We start from the raw sequence: 27,671 nt of genomic DNA, 5'->3' as shown, positions 1-27,671 counted from the left end.
TAAACATCTTACCATGGCAACAGACTCCCTTTAAAGGATCTGTTAGTCGTAAACATCTTACCATGGCAACAGACTCCCTTTAAAGGATCTGTTAGTCGTAAACATCTCACCATGGCAACAGACTCCCTTTAAAGGATCTGTTAGTCGTAAACATCTCACCATGGCAACAGACTCCCTTTAAAGGGACAGACTTTAGTTTTAGACACAACATCGTATTTGTTTTACTATTAGAGCCGTTTTGTGATTATTGACATCAAACATTACATAGATTTTATTGCTTAGATTATCAATTTCCGTACATCCGAAGTGTTTCTGGTCATCCTGGTGTTTCTAATATCATGCATTTTTCATATTTGTGAAAACACACATACGTCTGAGAAGTAACCGTTATGGAGACGAGTTTTCGTCTATTGTTAAGGGTATTTTCCCGCATCAACGTCATAGCCTCTTATTTCACTCTATTGTAACTCTATCCAAATGTAGTACAGGTATGTAGATAACATTATCTTGAGATTGTCTAAACAAACACTTGTGGTGGCACTCATCAAACTAGCGACAATATGTCAAACAGCCACCATAAATGTCATCTAGACTGCAGTTTTGTTCTGAGAAAATCCTGGGTCAGCAGTCTTGTTGTGATTGTGTAAATTAGGAAACTTGTATCAAATCATTTTGTTCTGTGTGCAATAAAAATATGTTTTCAACCAGTCAAATATCATCAATGGCACAATTTCACAAAACATTGTATTTGCATTTATCATAGTTTGACACCCAATAGCCGACTAAACCACTATGTTTAGTACTATTGTAGTACAACAAATACAGTTTGAAGTACACGTATTTCACTTTCTGTTGTCCTTAAAATGCTCCATCTTCCATATTGATAATTTTTTCAACCTGAAATATTTGCCAAACGCATGTAAACGTATATCCGGTATAACATCCGATGTTTTGTAAAATTGTCCCACGTGACCATTTGGTCTAAATGCATTCAGCAGTAGGATTTGGTTCTGTTTTGGTGATTTTATTTATCGTTGAAATCATTAAGCTGTCGTTGTCTGTTCCATTCAGTTGTGCCATATTGGTAAATATGACTTGAGGGAATGTGAACCTGAAGCGACCGAACTCTCTAATAAAAGAGAGAAAATAGACGACGGATATGAAGGCCACCACCCACTCCAATGAAGCAGAAGCCACGTGCCACAAGAAACCCTATGGAAATAATAATAGAAATATGTCAGAAACCAAAATGGATAAATACACTTTTAAAAAATCACGAACAAATTAATACACTACAAACAATTTTTAGACACTTGATTAAACCGTATGTAAGATACATTAGGCCGAAGTTACAAAGCCTGTTTTAAAGTCTTGCACGCGTGTAACTACATACATTTACACCTACATTTAAAGGAAAGGTTAAGCAAGGCATTTGGCCTGGTAGACATAGTCAACGATATTCAATGTGCATTATTGCTTAATATTAACAAGTACATTGGTCATTTAATTAATACAACGAAACAAAATGAGCCGGCTATTGAATACAGGCTTCGTAAATTCGGTCCCTTGCGTTAGACATCAGTGGGTTCTTACACGTTGCGCTGTACTAAAGTAGAAAGTTTTGGTATCGAAGTTCGAGATGCACGGAGTAAAAGCAACTGAGGCTCTGGTTGGTTGTAACAGAGACATTGATTATTTGTTTAAATACTGTTATACATTGCCAATACATCAACTACTTTGTCGTCTTGGTTGTGGATAACGGTTTTGTTCTTTAGATTTGTTATGCAGAATACACAAGAGGTTGACACCAGTGCAGGGTACCTTTAATTTTGAATGGGCTCAATGCGCGGTCGGTCTGGGATTGATTGCCGTCACTGGGCCGATTGGGCTATTTCTCGTTCTAACCAGTGCACCACGACTGGTATATCAAAGGCAGTGGTATGTACTAACATGTCTGTGGGATGGTGCATATAAAAGATCCCTTGCTGTTAATCGAAAAAGAGTAGCCCATGAAGTGGCGACAGCGGGTTTCCTCTCAATATCTGTGTGGTCCTTAACCATATGTCTGACGCAATATAACCTTAAATAAAATGTGTTGAGTGCGTCATTAAATAAAACAATACCGTCTTCTGATTTCTTATGCAGAATACACAAGAGGGTGAAACCAGTGCAGGGTATCCCTTAACATTGAGCTGCAGTTTTCAGCAAAACTCAGGGTTACTAATAAAAATATCCATTAACACCCTCAAATGGGCCCAGTGGGCTATTTCTCGTTCCAACCAGTGCTCCACAACTGTTGCAACAAAGGCCGTGGTATGTTGCATATAAAAGTAGCCTTGCTGCTAATCGAAAAGAGCAGCCTATGAAATGGCGACAGCGGGTTTCCTCTCTCAATATCGGTGTGGTCCTCAACCATATGCCCGACGCCATATAACCGTAAATAAAATGTGTTGCGTGTGTTGTTAAATAAAACATTTCTTTTCTTCCTTCCCTTAAATCCTACACATACAATTGTCTTGGAGATTGATTAAATCTGAGGTGCCACACTTTTTCTAGTGCACTGCCTGAATGCGCTGATACCAATTTTATTAGTACACGTTAACATTATGGGAAATAGAAATTGATTTGGTACAACGGAATCTAGACATTCGAATCAGTGAACTAGATATACTACGAAAAACACACAAAACTATGTTAGACTTGTTATTAAAAAAACGTACGCGAAACACTAAAAAAAACCTGAAATTAAATGGAAACATAACATTTTGGGAACTTAATGTAGCATAATGGCAATGCGTCAATAGTGGACATAATAGTCCATGGGCCAGATACCGAAACCCCCCCCCCCCCCCCCACCCCACCCCCCCCCCAGGGATTTTTGGAGACAAGTATTTTTAGATAACTCATTATATATGAATTTAATATCTGCTTGTCTGCAGCAAAAATGTTGGTGGATTAAAAAAATATCGCCATTTGAATGGGGATACCGTTGCACATTTTGTGTCCCAAAAAACACTATATTGTAAAATTAAATATAGTGATAAATTTGTCATCCATATAAATGTTTAACAGATATAAGGCCAAAATGAATGATATTCATCCTATACTAGATGTTAATAGTAACAAACCATATAACAATGCAATATGTGGTATGAATAATGATATACTCATCGGCAAAAGTTAAGCAATGCCTGAAATGCATTATTTTCTATATTTACACATATTTTGGGCTGCTTGAACCTTTTACTATTAAAAATTGCACTGTATTTAATATATTGAGGCAGCATTATTCAAATATGGTTCAGTATATCTGCCTATACTATACTCAACAAAATTAATTAAGGTCCAATAGATATTTTAGCATTTTCCTTTAAATATGGGGGAAAATACAACTTCTTCCGTTGAAAGTTGTCAGCATTGTGGCATGTTCTTAAACTTAATGACTTAAATAACACGTTTGAGAGAACACAATGACAAAAAACATTCTGAACAAATGTGTAACAAATACTTGTGAAATACCCAGTGTTTTTTGCGTGTATAACCAGTAAAAGTTTACTGAAACAATGTACAGAAGCCATATATATGACCAAAACATGCTAAAATAATATGACAGTAACAAAGAATTATATTATAATATAAGAAAGTTTACTAGCCCTTAATTAATTTTGTTGAGTATACATGTATGTGCATCAATATTATGAATATGTCCCTCTTTACTAAACACCAGTGTTAAAAATTTAAAGCATCAGTTTTGTGTACCTACCATAATTTCTTTGCATTACATGTACAAGTCATCTATCTCACAAAAGTTCATCATATACTAGTCTGTGTTTGTAATATTTTTAGATTTGCCTTTATAATTACATTGTGCTTAACTTATGCTCAAGTGTATATAATTAGTTTCTACATCAAATATTGTTTAGGAACGTTTTGACTTCCTTTCATATTCCTTTGCATTTTCATGCAATTAAAATATGTCTGTCATGTTCACAATTTCTGGTATTCTCCTTCTCCAGACTCTACTCCGGTTCCTCCATCAGTATGTCCATCAGCTCTCATGGTATCATATCACTATTTCATCTCTAGTGTGCCTTCTAAAATTTCTCAGCCATATGACAATTTGGTTGGGGAATAGCATGGTATGCCTGGCATGACTGATACCAAATGACAACTTGGCAATGTGTTCTCTTTGTGTGCATTCTCAGAGCATTCTCAGTGAATATATACATGTAGAGTGGAGAAGGCTGATTTATACTCTATTGTAGTTCAATATTATCATCCTTGGTTTGGCAACAAACATTTCCAGATATTTCTCAAGTCATGATCTTTTTGTATGTTATTCGCACCTGCACTCCCATAGAGAAGGTATATGAAATGATCTGCTTCTTAAATATATGAACATCAATTTTTGCTGAACTTCCATGACTTTCAAGGAAGTCTTGGTGTTGCTTGAGAATATTCAAAACCTCCAGTTTTCCATTCTGCATAAAAGCACTGTTGGTATCATAGCCAGTAATGGCAAGCACAGCTGGAATTGCTAGTTGGTGTCTTCCCTGCATCCTTAATGATGCTGTGCACATCTATAAGATGCCTCTTGTTGCCAAATTGAGTGTATACACATGTTCGTATCTGGGATGGTGAACTGGCAGCAATGTACAGACACTGAAGTATAATCTTTGTTTCTGCATCTTCTTGTGCACTTTACAACACCCTCAGACATGGTTTGCGTTTGAAACATGTACTTTGTCTCACAAATAGAACCCTCTTCCCAAGAAGCTGAGGGCAGAGTTTTCTTTTTTTCATTTAAATGGTCTTCCAGTCTCTTAAGACCTTTGTAGGGATTCCTTAGATCAAGTGTGGCTTGGAAGAACCCTTTCACATGAGAAATTTAGTGCCAAACCACGAATGCTGTTATTATGCTACTGTGGATTAGTTGCAAACCTTCCATCCAGTAGATATTCCCTGAAAATATGCTGTACCAATAGAGCAAATTGAAAGAGAGCAAATTGTCATGGTCTCATATGGTATTAGTCATATAACAAAGTCCAGGCTATTCCTCAACCACATAGAAATGGCTGAGAAATGTCCAAAGAAATACTGAAGCTGAAGTGGATGGTTTGTGATCTGATAACAAGAGCTGTTGACATACTGAGGGAGAAACAAGAGCAAAGGCCCAGAGGACAAAATAAGAAATTACAGATATTGTGAACATAATAGACATTATATTTGAGTCAGATGATAAGACTGAAATAGGAAAGAAAGTCAAGTACTAGATATGCCTGATGACTATATTTGATGTCAATTATATAAACCTAAGCATAAATTAAGCACAATTTAAATACAAATATGTTTTTAAAAATAGTACAAGCTCCAGTGAGATAGATGAATTGTAAATGTTTTAACACACATGCCGAGGAAAGGTACTTATAATTGGTTGGTACTAAGAACAGTGGGACGTCTTTATAAATTTGTGAACATAGTATATAAACTCCATATACTTAACCATATTTGAATAATGAATCCTCAATATGTTATAGAAAAAAGCCAGGTCAATTTGTTTTTTTAATAATAAAAGCTTCAGGCAATCCTAAGTATGTGTATACATAGAAATTAATACATTTCTGGCATTGCTTACTATTAACTTATTTTGAGAAGTATATAATTATTCATACCTCATATTATATTGTTTTGTAATTGTTATGAAGAAATAGAAAATTGTAAACTTCACATATATCATATTTGGGTCACATAAAATGATTGAGAATTGGGAATGAAAGTTAGATTTTTATAGTGCTAGATATTTGCCTGATGACAATATTCTATGTAGATATCAATTATATACACCAAAACATACGTTAAGCATAATATAAATAGAACTGCAATTCTAAAATATTACAAAAAGCAATAAAAAACCTAGCTATTGTAAGATGAACTGTTGTGAGACAGATAAATTGTATATGTAATGCAGACTTGCCTAGAAGGGTATGTAAATTCACTTTTTATGTTTTAAGACTTGTGTGTAATATAAAAATATTCAAAAAATACATGTAAATGGTTTAGACAGCATGTACTGCACCATATTTAAGTAATGCTGGCTTCAGATATTAAATACAATACAATAATAAAAGGATCAGAATGTTTTAGGTACGGTATGTATATATACACATGTACATAGAGAATTACGTATATCGGGAACTGTGTAACTTTTGCTGGTGAGTATACCCCTGGTACTATATCCATACCACATATATTGCATTGCGTTGTGGTTTGTTGTTATGAACATTTAATTGAGCATGAATAGCATTCATAATTTGATCTTAAACCTGTTCAAAATATGTCTGGATGTTAACTTGAACATTGCCATGCAGTTTTTTCATATACTATGTTTGTAATACTCAGGACATTTCAAATTCATTGACTCACTATGCTTAGTCAGATGCCAAAAATGTAAAAAAAATGGTGGAATACATTCACCAGTAACCCAGCTTTAAAGTAAAAGCAGTGATAGTCCAGAATTATTTTCAAATATTTTTGAAAATTATGTGGAACATTCACCTTGAACAGAAATTTGCCCTGTTAAAAATAAATAGGGTGCCTACACTGAAACGTAGACAAGCTGATTTGAATATGTCTATGAATAGGCTTCAAAGATATAGTCATCTTGAAAAATCCCTAGTGTGTGTGTGGGGGGGGGGGGGGGGGGCAGGGGGGGGTATAGTGGGCCCACGGTCTATAACGGTTATCTCCGGATTCCTACCAGTGCTCCACGACTGACATGTCAAAGGCAGTAGAATGGTTTGTCTTGTTTGTGAGAAAGTGCTTATTAAATAAATCTCTTGATGCTAATCGAAAACAAATCCCGCCTCATGGACAGAACTCTATGGCGAGTATAAGAGGTTGTGCCCTAGACAGGCGTGCTTGAACAATTTTCTAATGGAAGAATGCCAAATATTTACCCAAATCCACAAGTGGTGACAGTCCTTTAGCTGAACGCAAGGACAAGTATATTAGAGTTGTGGAGAGAGAGAGAGAGAGAGAGAGAGAGAGAGAGAGAGAGAGAGAGAGAGAGAGAGAGAGAGAGAGAGAGAGAGAGAGAGAGAGAGAGAGAGGATACAAAATGTCATATACTCTACCCCATCTTGAGAATGCCAGTGAAATCGGTGTTTTCGTGCGTCGTGGTCCTTTAATTCACTGGTGGCTACTGCTCCACAAACAAGCGCTGAACCAAGTTAAAGCAAATAGAACAATTTGACTACGAAACACGCGACATGTTATGTTTATGCAACTGCGATAGCGAAAATATTTCTATATATTTATACAAGAAGGAGACAAAAACCACCAAACAATTTGAGACTGTAAATATTGTTTTATTATAAATGCTACGATTGGTCCAAATGATGTCATGTGACTCAAAAAATAGAACCTCCATGAACCTCATTGTAATACTACTTTCGGCAAAGCTTGTGACCGGAACTACAACTGAAGAAAGAGTTCGATTGTTATTTTATAACATTTTATTGAGGACACAGTTATACAGTTTGAAATATAAGAAATGAACTGATAACCTTTAAATTAAAAGACAGTGACTGAAGAAATGCATAATGAGATTTAATGATCAATTAAATCTGAAAACGTGAATCCGGCAGAATTGTTCGGTTTGCAGCAAACGGTTGGGTTTGTGTTGTTGTTGTTGGTGGTGGTCTTTTGGTAATGGCGCTGCCATTTTAAAGTTGTGTAGCTCATAATTACATCGATAGACCGCTACACAAACTGCGAATTGAACTACAATGTATTTGAATTACAAGTAACACTTGAACGATTACAACGTTTATGGTGATAGTAGATTAGGCCTGTGAGAATCATGACCTACTTTCCGTGACCTTGACCTTGATGACGTCACGTGAGCCTACTTTCCGTGACCTTGACCTTGATGACGTCCTCGTCCTACTGGCCCTGACCTAAAGACTGGCCTAGATGACGGACTACTGTACCGTGTGCAACGTTACGACTACTTAGACCGCCCCTGACCTAAAGACTAGACGAAAGAGTATAAAAAGGCTAGATACGGTTCATTGTCATTCGCTCGCCGAAAACGACCAGATATACGTTCGTTTTACTAGAGAACAGACGTGTTTTATGATTCTGACATTCTTGTGGCTTGTTGCACTCTATCTGGAACGAAGAAGATGGCATCGGGATATTCGATCAGTCTTAGTAGCAACAGTAGCGACGAGGACGACGTCTTGGTCTGCAAATGTTCAGAAAGACATACAATCAAATGTGTGACTAGCAAACAAGATGAGAAGAAGAGTACTCATTGTGTGGATCAAGCGGATGCTACACGTAAAATTGGGGATAGAATTGAAGATGGCGAACTCGTGGATGAACCCACAGATCAGACGGATGCTGCCTGTGAAACAGATGCTGTCTGGGATGAGGAAGATTGCTATTCGAGACGTTACGTGTTCTGTCATCGTCCCGAAATGAGACATTTCTATGCCCGGATGCTGACGTATGCTCGGTGGCCCATACAATTACGTCAAAAACCAAAAGAACTTGCCAAGGCCGGTTTCTACTACACGGGAGACCACGATGCCATCACCTGTTACTGTTGCGAACTTCGCGTCTACCGATGGAAGAAAACAGACGACCCAGTGATGGAACATTACAGACTCTCTCCAAGATGTCCTTATGTGAACAACCTGTTCATACATTAAATGTTTTAGACACTTGTGTGCTATGTTTTCATGTTGTATGTTGTGAATAAAACCGTGAATAACAGGTTTTGCTTTCTTATTTATGTCCTGGGTCCATGAGTGTGTCTCTGGACGTGTCCCTATGGTAGTAACACTGGTAAAGGGTAATATTTTGGTAACGATTATTTTTGGGAGCTCGCACGATGAGATTTGTGCTTGGGAGGAGGGACACTGGTCATACGTATCACACACACATTCAAATATTCCTGTACCATATCTTTATGCGTCATAAGGTATATAAGTAAAATAGTTTTGGAAAACTCGTCATTTGAGGTAGAACTTTCAGAGGAGCAACATGTCAGACCAGTACAAGTTATATGTACCCGACGTGGATAAGTGGACCCGTTTCTATAAACTGCAGGCAGAAGGTAAACTTCAACCTCATTTTCCAGTGCAACGTGGTGGGAAAAGTCAGATCATGTACAGTGTGGATCGATGTCTAGAACTCTACGATCCCACGTGGAAAAAAGAAAAAGAGGAACAAAACAAGTCCCCGACACCCAAAGTCGTCATGGTCTCCCCAACACAACAAGTGGTAGAGCAAGCCAAAGCCGATCTGAAACGGAAACAACAACAACAACAACAAAGTGGTACGGGTTGGAAAGCCCCGAAACGGCAGAAGCATTTCTAAATAAGCTATAAAAGGAACTATGTGGGTCAGATATCGTCATTTCATTTAGAGTCGTCATGCAGAGCACATGTTCAGAATGTGGTTTCACATTCTCGAGGAGAGACGCCATGTTAAGACATTTTCAACAAAAACATGCTAAAGGTCTACCACCACCACCACCACCACCACCACCACCACCACAGCAGCAGCCACCACCACCACCACCACCACCACCACCACAGCAGCAGCAGCAGCCACCACCACCACCACCACCACCACCACCACCACCACAGCAGCAGCCACCACCACCACCACCACCACCACCACCACCACAGCAGCAGCCACCACCACCACCACCACCACCACAGCAGCAGCCACCACCACCACCACCACCACCACCACCACCGCCACCACCACCACCACCACCACCACCACAGCAGCCACCACCACCACCACCACCACCACAGCAGCAGCAGCATCCCCTAAGATTGCTACATCCCTTCACCATGATCGTGTCGGGACCCACGTCGTGTGGAAAGACATTTTTGGTATACAAATTGTTGAGAGATGGTAAAATCCAGCCGCCTCCCCAGCGCGTCATCTGGCTCTACAAACGATGGCAACCCCTCTATGATACGATCAAAATGGTTGCTCGAGTGAAATTTGTTCAAGGCATACCTGAGAATTTGGAAAAGGATCGTTATTTGGATCCCAGAGTCAGAAATCTCATCGTGTTGGACGACTTGATGTCTACAGCTGGAAAAGACCCTCGCATCACCGACCTCGCATCACCACAGAAACCTCTCTGTGATTGCCATCAACCAGAACTTGTATCACAGCAAGGACCCGACACAGAGAAGAAACTGCCATTATCTAGCGCTGTTCAACAACCCCATCGACAAGCAGCAAGTTCTGACTTTGGCACGGCAGATGTATCCTGGAAATACTCGTTATTTCATGCATCAGTTTGAGGAAGCTACCCACAGGCCCTACGGACATCTCTTGGTGGACTTGAAACCGACCACGCCCGAACATTGGCGTCTTCGGCCTAATGGTTTAGAGACGGGGCCGTCCGAATGGTATAAAAGCACGAACGTAACGGCGAATGTCTCAGAAGAGTTGCAGCCACCGACGAAGAAAGAGCTCTACATGCAAATCATGCAAAGAAACGCATTCAAGAGAAAACTACCAGGCATACCCGCCTACGAAAGTGACGACGAAGAAGATGATGAGGTAGAACCCTATCTGAAAAAAGTCAAGAGAATGCAGTCTTGCGATACGTGTGGTCTGGTCTTTAAAGACGGAAGCGACTTGCAGCGACACGTGAAAACGTGCGAAGAGGGAAATGAAAAAGAAGAAGAGCCGTCGCCCGACCTGGAAAACGAAGGCATTCGTCTCATGGTGGAACGTGTATTCGACATCAATCGTGACTATCTCCAAAGCAAGAGGAAACGCTACGAAGAAAAAAACATGTCCCAAGATGCCATTGAAAGAAACATGAAGACATTGCAATGGAAGTTATTTAAAGACACGTACTCTCGCTTCCTGACCTATATGCATTACTTTGACAAAGGTCCCAACACCAGAAAAATTTTACAGTTTGTGAATCCAGACAAAGATGTGAGACCACAGATTCGTTCTAAATTAAATCAGTATCGTTCATGGATCGGCGAATATTTGGATGAACAAGACGACGACGATACCGACGATGAGGAGGACGACGATGATGAAGAGAAATGAACACTCATATTATTCACATGTCGCCCTTAAGGCCTCTCGATGTAACCCAGTGTGTGTCCATTTTATATATGTGTCAGTGATTTGTAATTTAGAAATAAATGAAAAACCAAACCATTGCGTTTGTTTTTTGTGTTTTTTACTCTATGACTAGATTTGTGATTGGATATTACTACCGCTACTTTATAGTAGCAAGAGCTGTGTGTACAAGACAGAACATACCACGATCTTTGATATACCAGACATAATACACTAGTTGGCTATAGCTTAATGGGCCACCGACGGGGATCGATCCTAGATCGACCACTGTATTTACCTATTTGGTAATTAAAAAAGCCCTGTAAAAAGGCTTGTACTCTAGGGAAATACTTGTGTTTAAAATGTAGTTAAAAGATCATAGTTTAGGTCGGAGCGTTCAGTTGCAGTCACGCGTTCTTTCTTCAAAGCAATGGGCTGGGGATCTTTCTCACACACACACACACACACACACACACACACACACACACACACACACACACACACATTCCTTTCTTCCCTTAACAAACATTCCTTTCTTCTCCTTAACAAATATTCCTTTCTTCTCCTTAACACATATGCCTTTCTTCTTAACAAACATTCCTTTCTTCGAGACAAATATGTCTTTCTTTTCCTATGGCTAAAACAAAATAAAATATTTGTGTTCAATTAATCTTTATTTTACGAGGAAGGAAATGTTTTATTTACTCAACATATTTTATTTATGGTTATACAAGAAAGAAAGAAATGTTTTATTTAACGACGCACTCAACACATTGTATTTACGGTTATACGGACATATGGTTAAGGACCACGCAGATTTTGAGAGAAAACCCGCTGTCGCCACTGCATGGGCTACTCTTTTTGAATAGCAGCAAGGGATCCTACACCATCCCACAGACAGGATAGTACATACCGTTGTCCAGTTGTGGAGCATTGGCTGGATATATACCAGACCGACCGCACATCAAGGGAACACTGAGCTACGTCCCGTCCCCACAGGGTTATTAGAGGCTGCTTGAAAAAAAAATCGTAACATAATAAATAAATAAACAAATAAATAAGTAAGTAAATAAGTAAAATAAAAACAAACTATAAATTATTATTTTGGTTTAAAAAATAATAGAAAAATATAATTTCCCCACATGAGATACGAACGACGTACCCTCAGCGCTGGACGCGAAGTCGTTCGCACTTGACTACTAAAAGCATGTTAACAACATCTGTCATTTAAACCGTTATATGTGCGAGCGGCGAAGCGCGGAATGAAGTGACGAAATAGGTTAGTTCATAATAATCTTGTGAATGCGCTATCAGATAGGGTAGAGCGAGAATTCTATTTTACACCATTTAAATCATTTCTTATTTCACGTCTTTAAGAATGTAACTTCTAGTTCAGTATTGCCACCAACAATAAAATAGGATACCACCGCTTCCCGGATGTAAACAGTGATAACCATTCATCATTCAGTGCGCTAAAATTAAACACACTACCTGGCGTCGGGCCGAGTCCTTAGATGTGGTAGGTTAACGACACCACTAGAGCACCTCGATTTATGAATCATTGCCTATTGGATGTGAAACATACTTTTGGACAGTTTTAGAGAGGAAACCCGCTACAGTTTCCCATTAGTAGCAAGGGATCCCACAGACAGGATAGCACGGGCGTTGCTAAGTACGACGGGTCGGGGCCGGGCTAAGTAGGTCAGGGGCCGGTCTAAGTAGGTCATGGCGCCCGGCAGGACGAGGTCACGTGACGTCATCAAGGTCAAGGTCACGGAAAGTAGGTCAGAAAATTTACACTATAGGACTGAGAAGTGATTTTTAAAATCTATATCAAATATCTTTATATGTTAATATCAAACATTCAACATGGGTGTCGGAACATGTCAGCAATTGGAGCGGTCAGTTATTAATTCACTTTTCAACTGGAACGACGCATATATTTGGTTACTCAGAGCTGGGAAGGGTGGGGGCAGTGCTCCCAGCTACTCTGCTCTCCTTCCGCTTCCGTTGCCTACGCTGTGATATGTTTAGGAGGTCGAACGATCGCGATCACTGGCTAGACTGGGTTGTTGTGCTTAACGTTACATGAATGTGATATGATAAAAAAAAAAAAAAAAAAAAAGATGATACCAGTCAAGGGCGGGACGCAGCCCAGTGGTTTAGCGCTTGCTTGATGCGGGGTCGGTTTGGGATCGATCCCCGTCGGTGGGCACACTGGGCAATTTCTCGTGCTAGCCAGTGTACCAACCTCGACTGGTTTATCAAATGTTGTGGTATGTGCTAGCATGTCTGTGGGATGGTGCATATAAAAGATCCCTTGCTACTAATGGAAAAATGTAGCGGATTTCTTTTCTAAGACTATATGTCAAAATTACGAAAAGATTGACATCCAATAGCTGATGATTAATAAACAAATGTGCTCTAGCGATGTCGTTAAACAAAACAAACTTTAACTTCAACTTTAATACCAGTCAAATAGTTCACAAGCGCTCGGTATCCTGAACGCGTCACTTGAAAAATTTAAAGTTTGTTTTGTTTTAACGACTCCACTAGAGAATATTTATTAATTAATCATCGGCCATTGGATGTTAAACATTTGGTCATCCTGACACGTAGTCATCAGGGGAAACCCGCTACATTTTTTCTAATGCAACAAGTGATCTTGTATAGGCACTTTCCCACAGACAGGAAATCACATATCACGGCTTTGGACCAGTTGTGGTTCACTGCTTAGAATGAGAAAAAGCGTCACTTGAAAGACTTTTTAAAAGGATATTTGCAATACAGCAGCAGAGGTGTATGAGCGTCAACACCAGGCGGAAATGACGCACACATCCACAGTATCCGGGTATAGTTTTCACCATGTAGGACAGCGCAGTTTGAAACCAGAAGTATACGCCGATACCAGCGAATGACAGGACCGCACCACACAGATGAACTACGATCTGATTGGTTTCCTGTTTAAATAGAAATAGTGTTTTCAGTGCGAATAAATTACAGTGAAAATTATAAATACCAAGCAATCATTAACAGTGAACTTGAAATATAACAAAATGGGTAATGTTTTATTTTTTTAAATATTTAAATTTTACAGCAACTTTGGTAGGTAGAAGTGTAGCCCGAGTACTCTGCCGTTTGAGAGCTAGACGGACATTCGGACTGTTATGATCTGTCTCTGCCGTCACCTGGCAGGCCCCCCAAAAAGTGTTTTGTTTAACGACATCACTAGAACACATTGATTTATTAATCATCGGCTATAGGATGTCAAACATTCGGTAATTGCGACATATAATCTTAGAGAGGAAACCCGCTACATTTTTTCCGTCAGTAGCATGGGATCTTTTATATGCACCATCCTACAGACAGGATATCACATACCACAGCCTTTGATATACTAGTCGTGGTGCACTGGCTGGAATGAGAAACAGCCCAATGGGCCCACCGACGGGAATCTATCCCAAACCAACCGTGAGCGCTTTACCACTGAAGTGCAAGTACTAACAGAAGAGTTGTGCGAATCCCTTACTTATGTTCGTACCCAGATCTGAAGCTGGTGTGAAGTCACCACGGTATGTTTGTTTTCTCTTTGCCATAGACTACCAGTATTAAAGGCATACTGTCACGGATTTAAGGACCTTATTTCTCTAAAAATGGATAATAAATAAAAATTACATTAATTGTTAGAAACCAAATCTAGCTATCGCATCACCTTAGATGAACGATGATGGAGTGAAATCCATGTCATCTCTCTCGACAATTTAGTTTTTGAATTATGGACCATTGCCATAATTCAATTATTTTTACGTAATGTCATTAATAAATGGAGTATGGTGGTTATGAAGATGTTTGAATAAAGTACATTTAGGGACAAATCAAATTATTTTTGTTCAGGTAATACTTTGTTAGACCATTAAATAGGTCAGTGGTCTGTGACAATATGCCTTTAAACACTGGGAAGAAAAATAATATCTATCAGTTTTAATAACTCTGAGTTGACGGATAACAAACAAAGGTAACAATAGTTACTTCCCTTATTTTGTAACATTAAAGAAAAGTAGTTTCGTATTGCATAAGTAGAAACGTATATCTTCCGTAAACAGAAAATACCTCAGTAAACTGTAATATAAAACATAATATACCTCAGTAAACTGTAATATAAAACATGATATAACTCAGTAAACTGTAATATAAAAATGATATAACTCAGTAAACTGTAATAAAACATAATATAACTCAGTAAACTGTAATATAAAACATGATATAACTCAGTAAACTGTAATATAAAAATGATATAACTCAGTAAACTGTAATATAAAAATGATATAACTCAGTAAACTGTAATAAAACATGATATAACTCAGTAAACTGTAATAAAACATAATCTCTAAGAATATGTACGTCACAATTTGAAATACAAAAACGTCTAATAGGCGGTATAATTATAGTATATGTGAATATTTAAATAATGTTTGTCATGAAGAATAATGGTTACAAATAAATAAATCACTTTTTGGGGCAATGTTCTTTTAATTAATTTGTCTTGATTGTATACTAGTTCTACGGCAGTCTGTCTAATCAGAAAACATAAATAGTTCTGCTTTATTATACTATTAATACATGCATGTACGTATGTAGCTATAGAAATAAGGAGACACCAAAACAAACACATCGTAGAACGGAGAATTATTACAAATAAACAATGTAACTAACATGTGAGAAATACACAGTTGGCGTTAGACTATGCTAACTCTCGATTCAACGGAGGGTTAAACAGCTTAACGGAATGCATTTCTTTAGAGTCTCATTGTTAATTTTATAGTTACCCCCAAACCCCATACCCCTCACACAAACACACACACACACACACACACACACACATGCATCAGATACGAAGATTTTATTACCATCGCTAACAGCGATGCATAATACATTATTTGTATTCCTAATAATTGATATTAACGATACCGAACCACTCTCTGGTTATAACCTTTATTGATATATTAATATATATATACTCTTCAAAAAAAGAAACGCAAAAGGGTACAAATGGGTTATAACTCCGATTGTATGTTTCCTACCGGTTCATGCTTTGTGAATATAAGGTCCCAAACACATTCCCACGGTTACATTCGATAAAACGCAGCTACTGTAAAATAAAGTTTCAAAATGTGAATATTCGCAAAAACGCAGCCACGTGCAAACCATGTCACCACTGCACGTGCGTTGTCTGCACGTGCAACATGAACACCGACAGTATAAAAGTGCAGGGTGTTCGCTTGCCTGGCCTCTGTATCTGGCCGACAGTTGACAATCCAGGACATGCCACGTCTCAGTGAACCGCAGAGAAACAATGCCATCGGCCGACTAGACGCAGGCGAATCCAGAACGGCCGTTGCCAGGGCATTCCATGTGTCCCCAAGCACCATCTCCAGACTGTGGGACCGTTACCAGCAACATGGATCAACACGTGACCTCCCTAGATCCGGTCGACCACGGGTCACTACCCCCGGGCAGGACCGCTACATCCGGGTACGCCACCTTCGGGAACGATTGACTACTGCCACCTCCACAGCCGCAGCAATACCAGGTTTGCGCAGGATATCCGACCAGACCGTACGGAACCGCCTACGTGAGGTAGGAATTCGTGCCAGACGTCCAGTTCGAGGTGTCATCTTAACACCACAACACCGTCGACTCCGACTGCAGTGGTGCCAGATTCATCGACAATGGCCTCAACTGCGATGGAGACAGGTGTGGTTCAGTGACGAGTCCCGATTTCTGCTCCGACGTCATGATGGAAGATGTCGCGTGTATAGGCGTCGTGGTGAACGTTATGCGGCAAACTGCGTACAGGAAGTGGACAGATTCGGCGGGGGTAGTGTCATGGTGTGGGCAGCCATCTCACACACTGGCAGAACTGACCTGGTCCACGTGCAGGGCAACCTGAATGCACAGGGCTACATTGGCCAGATCCTCCGGCCACACATCGTTCCAGTTATGGCCAACGCCAACGCAGTGTTCCAACATGACAACGCCAGGCCTCACACAGCACGTCTCACAACGGCTTTCCTACAGAACAACAACATTAATGTCCTTCCTTGGCCATCGATATCACCGGATTTGAACCCAATTGAGCATCTATGGGACGAGTTGGACCGACGCCTCCGACAGCGACAACCACAGCCCCAGACCCTGCCCGAGCTGGCAGCAGCCTTGCAGGCCGAGTGGGCCACCATCCCCCGGGACGTCATCCGTACTCTGGTTGCTTCAATGGGCAGGCGGTGCCAGGCAGTTGTCAACACACGCGGAGGCCACACCCGGTATTGACTCCAAATGACCTTGACCTTGGTGGTGTGTCCTATCACTTACTCACAATGGACTAGAGTGAATTGTGAACAATCCTGCAACATTTGGTAATTATCGGACTCACCATTCAATAATTAAATCAATTCTCCAAATGTTACGACAATGTGGTTTTGCGTTTCTTCTTTTGAAGAGTATATATATATATCCACAGCCGTTCTCACAGGCGTCAGTTCTATCTAGAATATGCATCTCGAGAACTATTTTACGCGATTACGAAATATTTATTTTATATTTGACTATTTGGTCATAAATGTATATGCAGCACATACCTGGACGTTAGCCACCAAGAAGATTCCAAACGAAGACGTGAGACCCAGAACGAGTGCTGCCTTGTTTGCTCTAACCAACCCCCGCCTTTCAAAACAATATGCTGCTACTTGACAATAGCGGATATATATTGCAAACGCACCTAAAATAAATATTAACACAATCTGTAGCGTTTTTTCTTAATGCTTGCTAAGCAAAACAAAAGTATTATCGCTTGCATGAGAAATGTGTAAACAAAGTGTATTTATCACAAAATTCCATATTTGGAACAGTCATATTATTGTTGAACAGCTTAAACCAAAATAATTGAGGAAATGCACAACCAACATGATCATTGCTTGTTATTTGCTGCAGTTTTAAAGTATTGATTGAAGAACATGATTATTCATGCACTTTTCGTTCGATGATGATGATGACGATGATGATGATGATGGTGGTGGTGATGATAATATGATGATGATGATGACGAAGATGATGTGATGATGAAAAAGATGATGATGATGGTGGTGATGATGATAATGATGATGATGGTGATGATGATGATGAGATGATGAAGATGATGGTGGTGATGATGATGATGTTGATGGTGGTGGTGATAATATGATGATAATGATGACGAAGATGATGATGTGATGATGATGGTGGTGGTGGTGATGGTGATGATGATAATGAAGATGATGGCGATGATGATGATGATTTTGATGATGATGATGATAATGATGATGATGATGATCATGATCATGATGATGCATAACTCTCGCTCAACATCGCTCTCCTCAGACTAGCTCAAGGAGAGTAATTATTAGCTCCTCTTAGCTGTAACTCTCCCTCACCATCACTCTTCTCAGACTAGCTCCTCTTAGCTGTAACTCTCCCTCACCATCACTCTCCTCAGACAAGCTCCTCTTAGCTGTAAGACTAGAGCTGAACTCTCCCTCACCATCACTCTCCTCAGATCCTCTTAGCTGTATCTCCCTCACATGACTAGCTCCTCTTAGCTGTAACTCTCCCTCACCATCACTCTCCTCAGACAAGCTCCTCTTAGCTGTAACTCTCCGTCACCATCACTCTCCTCAGACTAGGTCAAGGAGAGTAAGTATTAGCTCCTCTTAGCTGTAACTCTCCCTCACCATCACTCTCCTCAGACTACCTCCTCTTAGCTGTAACTCTCCCTCACCATCACTCTCCTCAGACTAGCTCAAGGAAGTAAGTAGAGCTGTAAACCATCACTCTCCTCAGACTAGCTCCTCTTACCTGTAACTCTCCCTTACCATCATTCTCCTCAGACTAGCTCCTCTTAGCTGTAACTCTCCCTCACCATCACTCTCCTCAGACTAGCTCCTCTTTGCTGTAACTCTCCCTCACCATCACTCTCCTCAGACTAGCTCAAGGAGAGTAAGTATTAGCTCCTCTTAGCTGTAACTCTCCCTCACCATCACTCTTCTCAGACTAGCTCCTCTTAGCTGTAACTCCCCCTCACCATCACACTCCTCAGACTAGCTCAAGGATAGTAAGTATTAGCTCCTCTTAGAGACTAGCTCCTCTTAGCTGTAACTCTCCCTCACCATCACTCTCCTCAGACTAGCTCAAGGAGAACTAATCACTCTCCTCAGACTTAGCTCCTCTTAGCTGTAACTCTCCCTCACCATCACTCTCCTCAGACTAGCTCAAGGAGAGTAAGTATTAGTTCCTCTTAGCTGTAACTCTCCCTCACCATCACTCTAGCTCTCCTCTTAGCTGTAACTCTCCCTCACCATCACTCTCCTCAGACTAGCTCAAGGAGAGTAAGTCCTCTTAGCTTAGCTAGCTCCTCTTAGCTGTAACTCTCCCTCACCATCACTCTCCTCAGACTAGCTCCTCTTAGCTGTAACTCTCCCTCACCATCACTCTCCTCAGACTAGCTCAAGGAGAGTAAGTATTAGCTCCTCTTAGCTGTAACTCTCCCTCACCATCACTCTCCTCAGACTACCTCCTCTTAGCTGTAACTCTCCCTCACCATCAGTAGCTCCTCTTAGCTGTAACTCTCCCTCACCATCACTCTCCTCAGACTAGCTCCTCTTAGCTGTAACTCTCCCTCACCATCACTCTCCTCAGACTAGCTCCTCTTAGCTGTAAGGAAGGAGTAAGTATTAGCTCCTCTTAGCTGTAACTCTCCCTCACCATCACTCTCCTCAGACTAGCTCCTCTTAGCTGTAACTCTCCCTCACCATCACTCTCCTCAGACTAGCTCAAGGAGAGTAAGTATTAGCTCCTCTTAGCTGTAACTCTCCCTCACCATCACTCTCCTCAGACTAGCTCAAGGAGAGTAAGTATTAGCTCCTCTTAGCTGTAACTCTCCCTCACCATCACTCTCCTCAGACTAGCTCCTCTTAGCTGTAACTCTCCCTCACCATCACTCTCCTCAGACTAGCTCAAGGAGAGTAAGTATTAGCTCCTCTTAGCTGTAACTCTACCATCACTCTCCTCAGACCATCACTCTCCTCAGACTCTCCCTCACCATCACTCTCCTCAGACTACCTGTAACTCTCTCAGACTAGCTCCTCTTAGCTGTAACTCTCCCTCACCATCACTCTCCTCAGACTAGCTCAAGGAGAGTAAGTATTAGCTCCTCTTAGCTGTAACTCTCCCTCACCATCACTCTCCTCAGACTAGCTCCTCTTAGCTGTAACTCTCCCTCACCATCACTCTCCTCTGTAACTCTCCCTCACCATCACTCACCTCAGACTAGCTCAAGGACCCTCCTCAGAGTAAGGAGAGTAAGTATTAGCTCCTCTTAGCTGTAACTCTCCCTCACCATCACTCTCCTCAGACTACCTCCTCTTAGCTGTAACTCTCCCTCACCATCACTCTCCTCAGACTAGCTCAAGGAGAGTAAGTATTAGCTACTCTTACCTGTAACTCTCCCTCACCATCACTCTCCTCAGACTAGCTCCTCTTAGCTGTAACTCTCCACTCTCCTCACCTCCTCTTAGATCACTCTCCCCCACCATCACTCTCCTCAGACTAGCTCAAGGAGAGTAAGTATTAGCTCATCTTAGCTGTAACTCTCCAGCATCACCATCACTCTCAAGGAGAGTAAGTATTAGCTCCTCTTAGCTGTAACTCTCCCTCACCATCACTCTTCTCAGACTAGCTCCTCTTAGCTGTAACTCCCCCTCACCATCACTCTCCTCAGACTAGCTCAAGGAGAGTAAGTATTAGCTCCTCTTAGCTGTAACTCTCCCTCACCATCACTCTTCTCAGACTAGCTCCTCTTAGCTGTAACTCTCCCTCACCATCACTCTCCTCAGACTAGCTCCTCTTAGCTGTAACTCTCCCTCACCATCACTCTCCTCAGACTAGCTCAAGGAGAGTAAGTATTAGCTCCTCTTAGCTGTAACTCTCCCTCACCATCACTCTCCTCAGACTAGCTCAAGGAGTAAGTATTAGCTCCTCTTAGCTGTAACTCTCCCTCACCATCACTCTCCTCAGACTAGCTCCTCTTAGCTGTAACTCTCCCTCACCATCACTCTCCTCAGACTAGCTCCTCTTAGCTGTAACTCTCCCTCACCATCACTCTCCTCAGACTAGCTCCTCTTAGCTGTAACTCTCCCTCACCATCACTCTCCTCAGACTAGCTCAAGGAGAGTAAGTATTAGCTCCTCTTAGCTGTAACTCTCCCTCACCATCACTTTCCTCAGACTAGCTCAAGGAAAGTCAGCTGTACTCTCCCTCAGCTCAAGCTGTAACTCTCCCTCAGTAAGCTGTAACTCTTCCTAACCATCACTCTCCTCAGACTAGCTCCTCTTAGCTGTAACTCTCCCTCACCATCACTCTCCTCAGACTAGTTCAAGGAGAGTAAGTATTAGCTCCTCTTAGCTGTAACTCTCCCTCACCATCACTCTCCTCAGACTAGCTCAAGGAGAGTAAGTATTAGCTCCTCTTAGCTGTAACTCTCCCTCACCATCACTTTCCTCAGACTAGCTCAAGGAAAGTAAGTATTAGCTCCTCTTAGCTGTAACTCTCCTTTACCATCACTCTTCTCAGACTAGCTCCTCTTAGCTGTAACTCTCCCTCACCATCACTCTCCTCAGACTAGCTCAAGGAGAGTAAGTATTAGCTCCTCTTAGCTGTAACTCTCCTTTACCATCACTCTTCTCAGACTAGCTCCTCTTAGCTGTAAATCTCCCTCACCATCACTCTCCTCAGACTAGCTCCTCTTAGCTGTAACTCTCCCTCACCATCACTCTCCTCAGACTAGCTCCTCTTAGCTGTAACTCTCCCTCACCATCACTCTCCTCAGACTAGCTCAAGGAGGTTAAGTATTAGCTCCTCTTAGCTGTAACTCTCCCTCACCATCACTCTCCTCAGACTAGCTCAAGGAGTAGTATTAGCTCCTCTTAGCTGTAACTCTCCCTCACCATCACTTTCCTCAGACTAGCTCAAGGAAAGTAAGTATTAGCTCCTCTTAGCTGTAACTCTCCTTTACCATCACTCTTCTCAGACTAGCTCCTCTTAGCTGTAACTCTCCCTCACCATCACTCTCCTCAGACTAGCTCCTCTTAGCTGTAACTCTCCCTCACCATCACTCTTCTCAGACTAGCTCCTCTTAGCTGTAACTCTCCCTCACCATCACTCTCCTCAGACTAGCTCCTCTTAGCTGTAACTCTCCCTCATCATCACTCTCCTCAGACTAGCTCAAGGAGAGTAAGTATTAGCTCCTTTTAGCTGTAACTCTCCTTTACCATCACTCTTCTCAGACTAGCTCCTCTTAGCTGTAACTCTCCCTCACCATCACTCTTCTCAGACTAGCTCCTCTTAGCTGTAACTCTCCCTCACCATCACTCTCCTCAGACTAGCTCATATTCTAAGTTAGGCGAGCAATCTCCCTCACCACACTCCTCAGACGTCGAGGTGAGTAACACTAACATACTTTAAAGTTTGATGTCTTAAATGACTAATCATATTCTAAGTTAGGCGAGCAATTAATCACACTCCTCGCGTCGAGGTCTCTAACACTAACATACTTTAAATTTGAGTTACTTACAAATGAAAGCGTACAGGCCGAGCAGAATGCCAAACACGCAGCTTTCTGGCGGTACAGTTCCGGTGTCGCTGCAAGTAAATCCAATCTCAGTTACAGAAATTTGGTTAAAGGCGCATACCCTAGCTGTAGCCCGTAAAAATGGACACTGAGTTTATTTAATCTACAAACCTGCAACATACATTTGGATACGGCTATAACAGAGAAAAGCTATTAAAGTATGTGGTGTTTAAACAGGGAAATGTTGTCTAAAAATATCTATAGCTTGGCTAGATAACTATTTATTCGCAGACGAACGTGCGTTTTTAGAATTATGAAAAATGTATTTTGGGGTGTTGCAAAAATCTGGATGACCAGAACCACTTCAGGTGTACGCAAATGAATATTCTAACTAATAAAATACGAGCACTTGTTATTTAAATTATCAAAAAAACGGTTTTAATAGTGAAAAAATAGGTTGTAGTGTTTAAAAACTAGGTTCTGTCCCTTTAAGAATCGTCACATATTTAAATTGTTGCGCTTGAAAAAATAATGTCATGCTAGGTTGTTGTTTTTTTGTGGTAGTTGTGTACATATTAAATGCAGTGTAGCAGAATTTAATAGTAGATATAAATATTAAATAAAATAATGTTTGATTTGGGTAACGACACCACTAGAGCACATTGATTAATTAATCAACGACTGTTGGATGTCAAACATTTGATAATTCTGACTCGTAGTCATCTGAGGAAACCCGCTACATTTTGTCTAATGCAGCAAGGAATCTTTTATATGCACTTTCCCACAGACAGGAAAGCACATACCATTGGCTTTGACCAGTTGTGGTGCACTGGTTATAATGAGAAAAACCCCAATCAGTTGAATGGATTAAATGCAGTGTAGCAGAATTTGACTGTATTCATAAATATTAAGTTAACATGTTGAATGTGACGCGGATACAGATGTTTTCTTTTTGTGATAGTTATATACATAAAACACGAATAGTATTAATAAATATTAAGTTAACATGTTGAATGTGACGCGGATACAGATGTTTTCTTTTTGTGATAGTTATATACATAAAACACGAATAGTATTAATAAATATTAAGTTAACATGTTGAATGTGACGCGGATACAGATGTTTTCTTTTTGTGATAGTTATATACATAAAACACGAATAGTATTAATAAATATTAAGTTAACATGTTGAATGTGACGCGGATACAGATGTTTTCTTTTTGTGATAGTTATATAAATAAAACACGAATAGTATTAATAAATATTAAGTTAACATGTTGAATGTGACGCGGATACAGATGTTTTCTTTTTGTGATAGTTATATACATAAAACACATGTGGACGAATAGTATTCATAAATATTAAGTTAACATATTGAACGTATCTAGACGCGAATATAGATGTTTTGTTTTTTGTGATAGATAAATGTTAATAGTGAATTAATTGGTAGTTCAGTATTACAGTAGGTTTTATGACCACCAAAGATCTGGAAGGACGATTGGGGTCAGGAGTGAAATTTGAAAGTTGACAAAAAATTTATCAGTAAATCGCAAATTCAAACAATAAAAATGACTAAAAGCAGAACAATAACAACTGTATAATCAACAGAATGAAAAAGATTGACAGAAATAATGTTCCACGGGACAACTGTGTGATGCACGTGCAAACTATGGAATGTTTTTCGGTGTGTTGATAAACAGACCTGAACGTTCTTTACTAGGATGTCTGTGGTCAAAACGTATGTTCGGTCTAATAGTTGATGTTATCATTAATATTTCAGGTTTCCCTACTTTTTCTGAAGGGTATGGAAACTCTAGAATTTATCAATGTAAGCAAGCCTAACCTCGCATACCTAATGTATGGAAACTTTAGAATTTATCGATGCAAGAAAGCGCGACAATGTAAGCAAGCGCAACCTCACATACCTAATGTATGGAAACTTTAGAATTTATCGATGTAAGCAAGCGCAACCTCACATACCTAATGTGTGGAAACTTTAGAATTTATCGATGTAAGCAAGCGCAACCTCACATACCTAATGTATGGAAACTTTAGAATTTATCGATGTAAGCAAGCGCAACCTCACATACCTAATGTATGGAAACTCTAGAATGTATCGATGTAAGCAAGCGCAACCTCACATACCTAATGTTTGGAAGGTGTAGAATGTATCGATGTAAGCAAGCGCAACCTCACATACCTAATGTATGGAAACTCTAGAATGTATCGATGTAAGCAAGCGCAACCTCACATACCTAATGTATGGAAAGTGTAGAATGTATCGATGTAAGCAAGCGCAACCTCACATACCTAATGTATGGAAACTCTAGAATTTATCGATGTGAGCAAGCGCAACCCCACATACCTAATGTATGGAAAGTGTAGAATTTATCGATGTGAGCAAGCGCAACCTCACATACCTAATGTATGGAAATTCTAGAATTTATCGATGTAAGCAAGTGCAATCTCACATACCTAATGTATGGAAACTCGGGGTCCACGTGGCCCAGTACAACTGCCATAACATAACTGAAATGACAAAATAAACAAATGAAGAAAAGAGAAACTAGACAAGCAAATAAATTTGTAACGCTATAAAACACACACACACACACACACACACACACACACACACACACACACACACAAAAACCAATCTCAAAGAATTTTCTACGGCAAAGTTGACATGAAAAATCTTACTTTTTTTAAATGTAAAATAATTTCAGTACATTTTAATATTAAATAGTTGGAAGCAGTTTTGTTTTTATCACATTTTTAGAACGGGTATGCATTTGTCACGTTTGTAAATGTTATGAATATACTGTTGTTGTTGTTTTTTTTGTTTAACGACACCACTAGAGCATATTGATTAATTGATCATCGGCTATTGGATGTCAAACATTTGGTAACTCTGACATAGAGTCTTAGAGAGGAAACCCGCTTAATTTTTTTTATTAGTAGCAATGGATTTTTTTATAAACACTTTCTCGTAGAAAGGAATGCACAAACCACGGCCTTTGACAGTTGTGGTGCACTGGCTGTAATGAGAAAAAAACCTCAATCAGTTGAATGTATTCACCGAGGTGGTTCGATCCTGCAACGAAAGCACCTCAGGCGAGCACTCAACGGACTTAACTAAGCCTTGTCCACATCCCTTCCAACCCCCCCCCCCCCACCACCACCACCACCACCACCACCACCATATTATCGCTGCGTAATTAACTCACAAATATGAAAAATGTAATATGTTGTCACTGGAGATGTTTTGCATAATTAACTCACGAATATGAAAAATGTAATGTTTTACCGCTTGAGATATTTTGCATAATTAACTCAATATGAAAAAAGTAATGTCTTGCCACTCAAAGTAGTTTGCATAATGAACTCAAGAACTCGAGATAGTTTGTATAATTAACTCAAGAATACAATAAATGTAATTTGTTGCCACTCGAGACATTTTGTATAATTAACTCAAGAATACAATAAATGTAATTTGTTGCCACTCGAGACATTTTGTATAATAATGAAAAATGTAATGTATTGGCACTCGAGATATTTTGTATAATTAACTCAAAAATATAAAACAGCAATGTGTTGCCACTCAACATCTTTTGCATAATTAACTCAATAATATTAGAAACAAAATGTAATGCGTTACCACTTGAGATCTTTTGTAGAATTATTAACTAAAGAATATGAAAAATGTAAGGTTTTGCCGCAGAGACAGGAAAATAGCTTGGCTGTTCAAACAAAGATCAGTAACTGTTCATATGTCATCAAACTAAACATGTTTTCTATACAACACGTCAGCGGTAGAACAGAACAATAACACGGTTATAAAACAAACGTCAGTTGATGTAATATAAACAAACCATACTTACGTTATAACACATGTTAGTGGTAGAAAAACTACGAGCAAAATCGGCAGGACATCAGCACGACAAGACATATTTCCTAAAAATCGTAGTTTCTGGAATATGAAGAAAACCTTACGCTGGGTTCATACAAAAATCATGAAAACGTTTATATTAATTATGCAAAGGCACAAACATTTACATAATTATGTTGCAATTACTATCCTCACATATTATTACAAATCACGTTAACACACATACATGCATACATTCACACACACATGCTTACACACACACATACATATAACATGCATACATGCATACATGCATACATACATACATGTACATACATGCATACATGCATACATACATGCATACATTCACACACACACACACACACACACACACACAGATGCTTACACGCATACATGCAACATACATACATACATATATACATAGACACATGTACACACACACACACACACACACACACACACACACACACACACACACTACGGCTCAAGACATATATTAGTTATGTTACATGTAAAAATAACAGATAAGACATTGTTGACGATGTACTATTTAAGTAACTGTGTGTGTATATGTGTATATATGTGTATATGTGTGGCTGTGTCTGTGTGTGTGTGTGTATTTGTGTATGTGTATGTGTGTGTGGCTGTGTCTGTGTGTGTGTGTGTATGTGTGTATGGGTGTGTATGTATGAGTGTATGTATGTGTTTCTATGTGTGTATGTGTATGTGTGTATGTCTGTGTGTATGTGTGAGTGTATGTGCGTGTGAGTGTGTGTGTGTGTGTGTGTGTGTTTGTGATCGTGTGTGTGAGAGAGAGTGTGTCTCTATATGTGTGTATGTGTGTTTGTGTGTCGTCTGTGAGTGCATGTGTGTGTATGTATCAGTGTGTCTATGTGTGTGTGTGTGTGTCTGTCTGTCTGTCTGTCTGTGTGTGTGTCTGTCTGTCTGTGTGTGTTTCTGTGTCTGTGTCTGTGTGTGTGTCTGTGTCTGTGTCTGTGTGTGT

At 40.0% G+C, this 27,671-nt stretch overlaps 1 protein-coding gene across 1 annotated transcript; it reads right to left on the bottom strand.

The window, feature by feature from the left end:
• LOC121382117 (DNA damage-regulated autophagy modulator protein 2-like) lies at window positions 1-26,742 on the bottom strand. The gene is made up of 7 exons (XM_041511620.1): window positions 26,661-26,742; window positions 25,255-25,308; window positions 22,784-22,851; window positions 17,760-17,899; window positions 13,901-14,081; window positions 7,134-7,219; window positions 1-1,212 (listed from the first exon to the last, which is right to left on the bottom strand). The coding sequence occupies exons 1-7, from the start codon at window positions 26,726-26,728 to the stop codon at window positions 982-984; spliced, it is 828 nt and encodes a 275-aa protein (XP_041367554.1). The 5' UTR covers window positions 26,729-26,742; the 3' UTR covers window positions 1-981.
• Between the last annotated feature and the right edge of the window lie 929 nt (window positions 26,743-27,671).

The sequence above is a fragment of the Gigantopelta aegis genome, chromosome 9, assembly GCF_016097555.1.
Source record: "Gigantopelta aegis isolate Gae_Host chromosome 9, Gae_host_genome, whole genome shotgun sequence".
In the NCBI taxonomy this organism is placed as follows: domain Eukaryota; kingdom Metazoa; phylum Mollusca; class Gastropoda; order Neomphalida; family Peltospiridae; genus Gigantopelta; species Gigantopelta aegis.
Note: the sequence above shows the minus strand (reverse complement) of the source record. Positions and strands in the feature narration are given on the sequence as shown.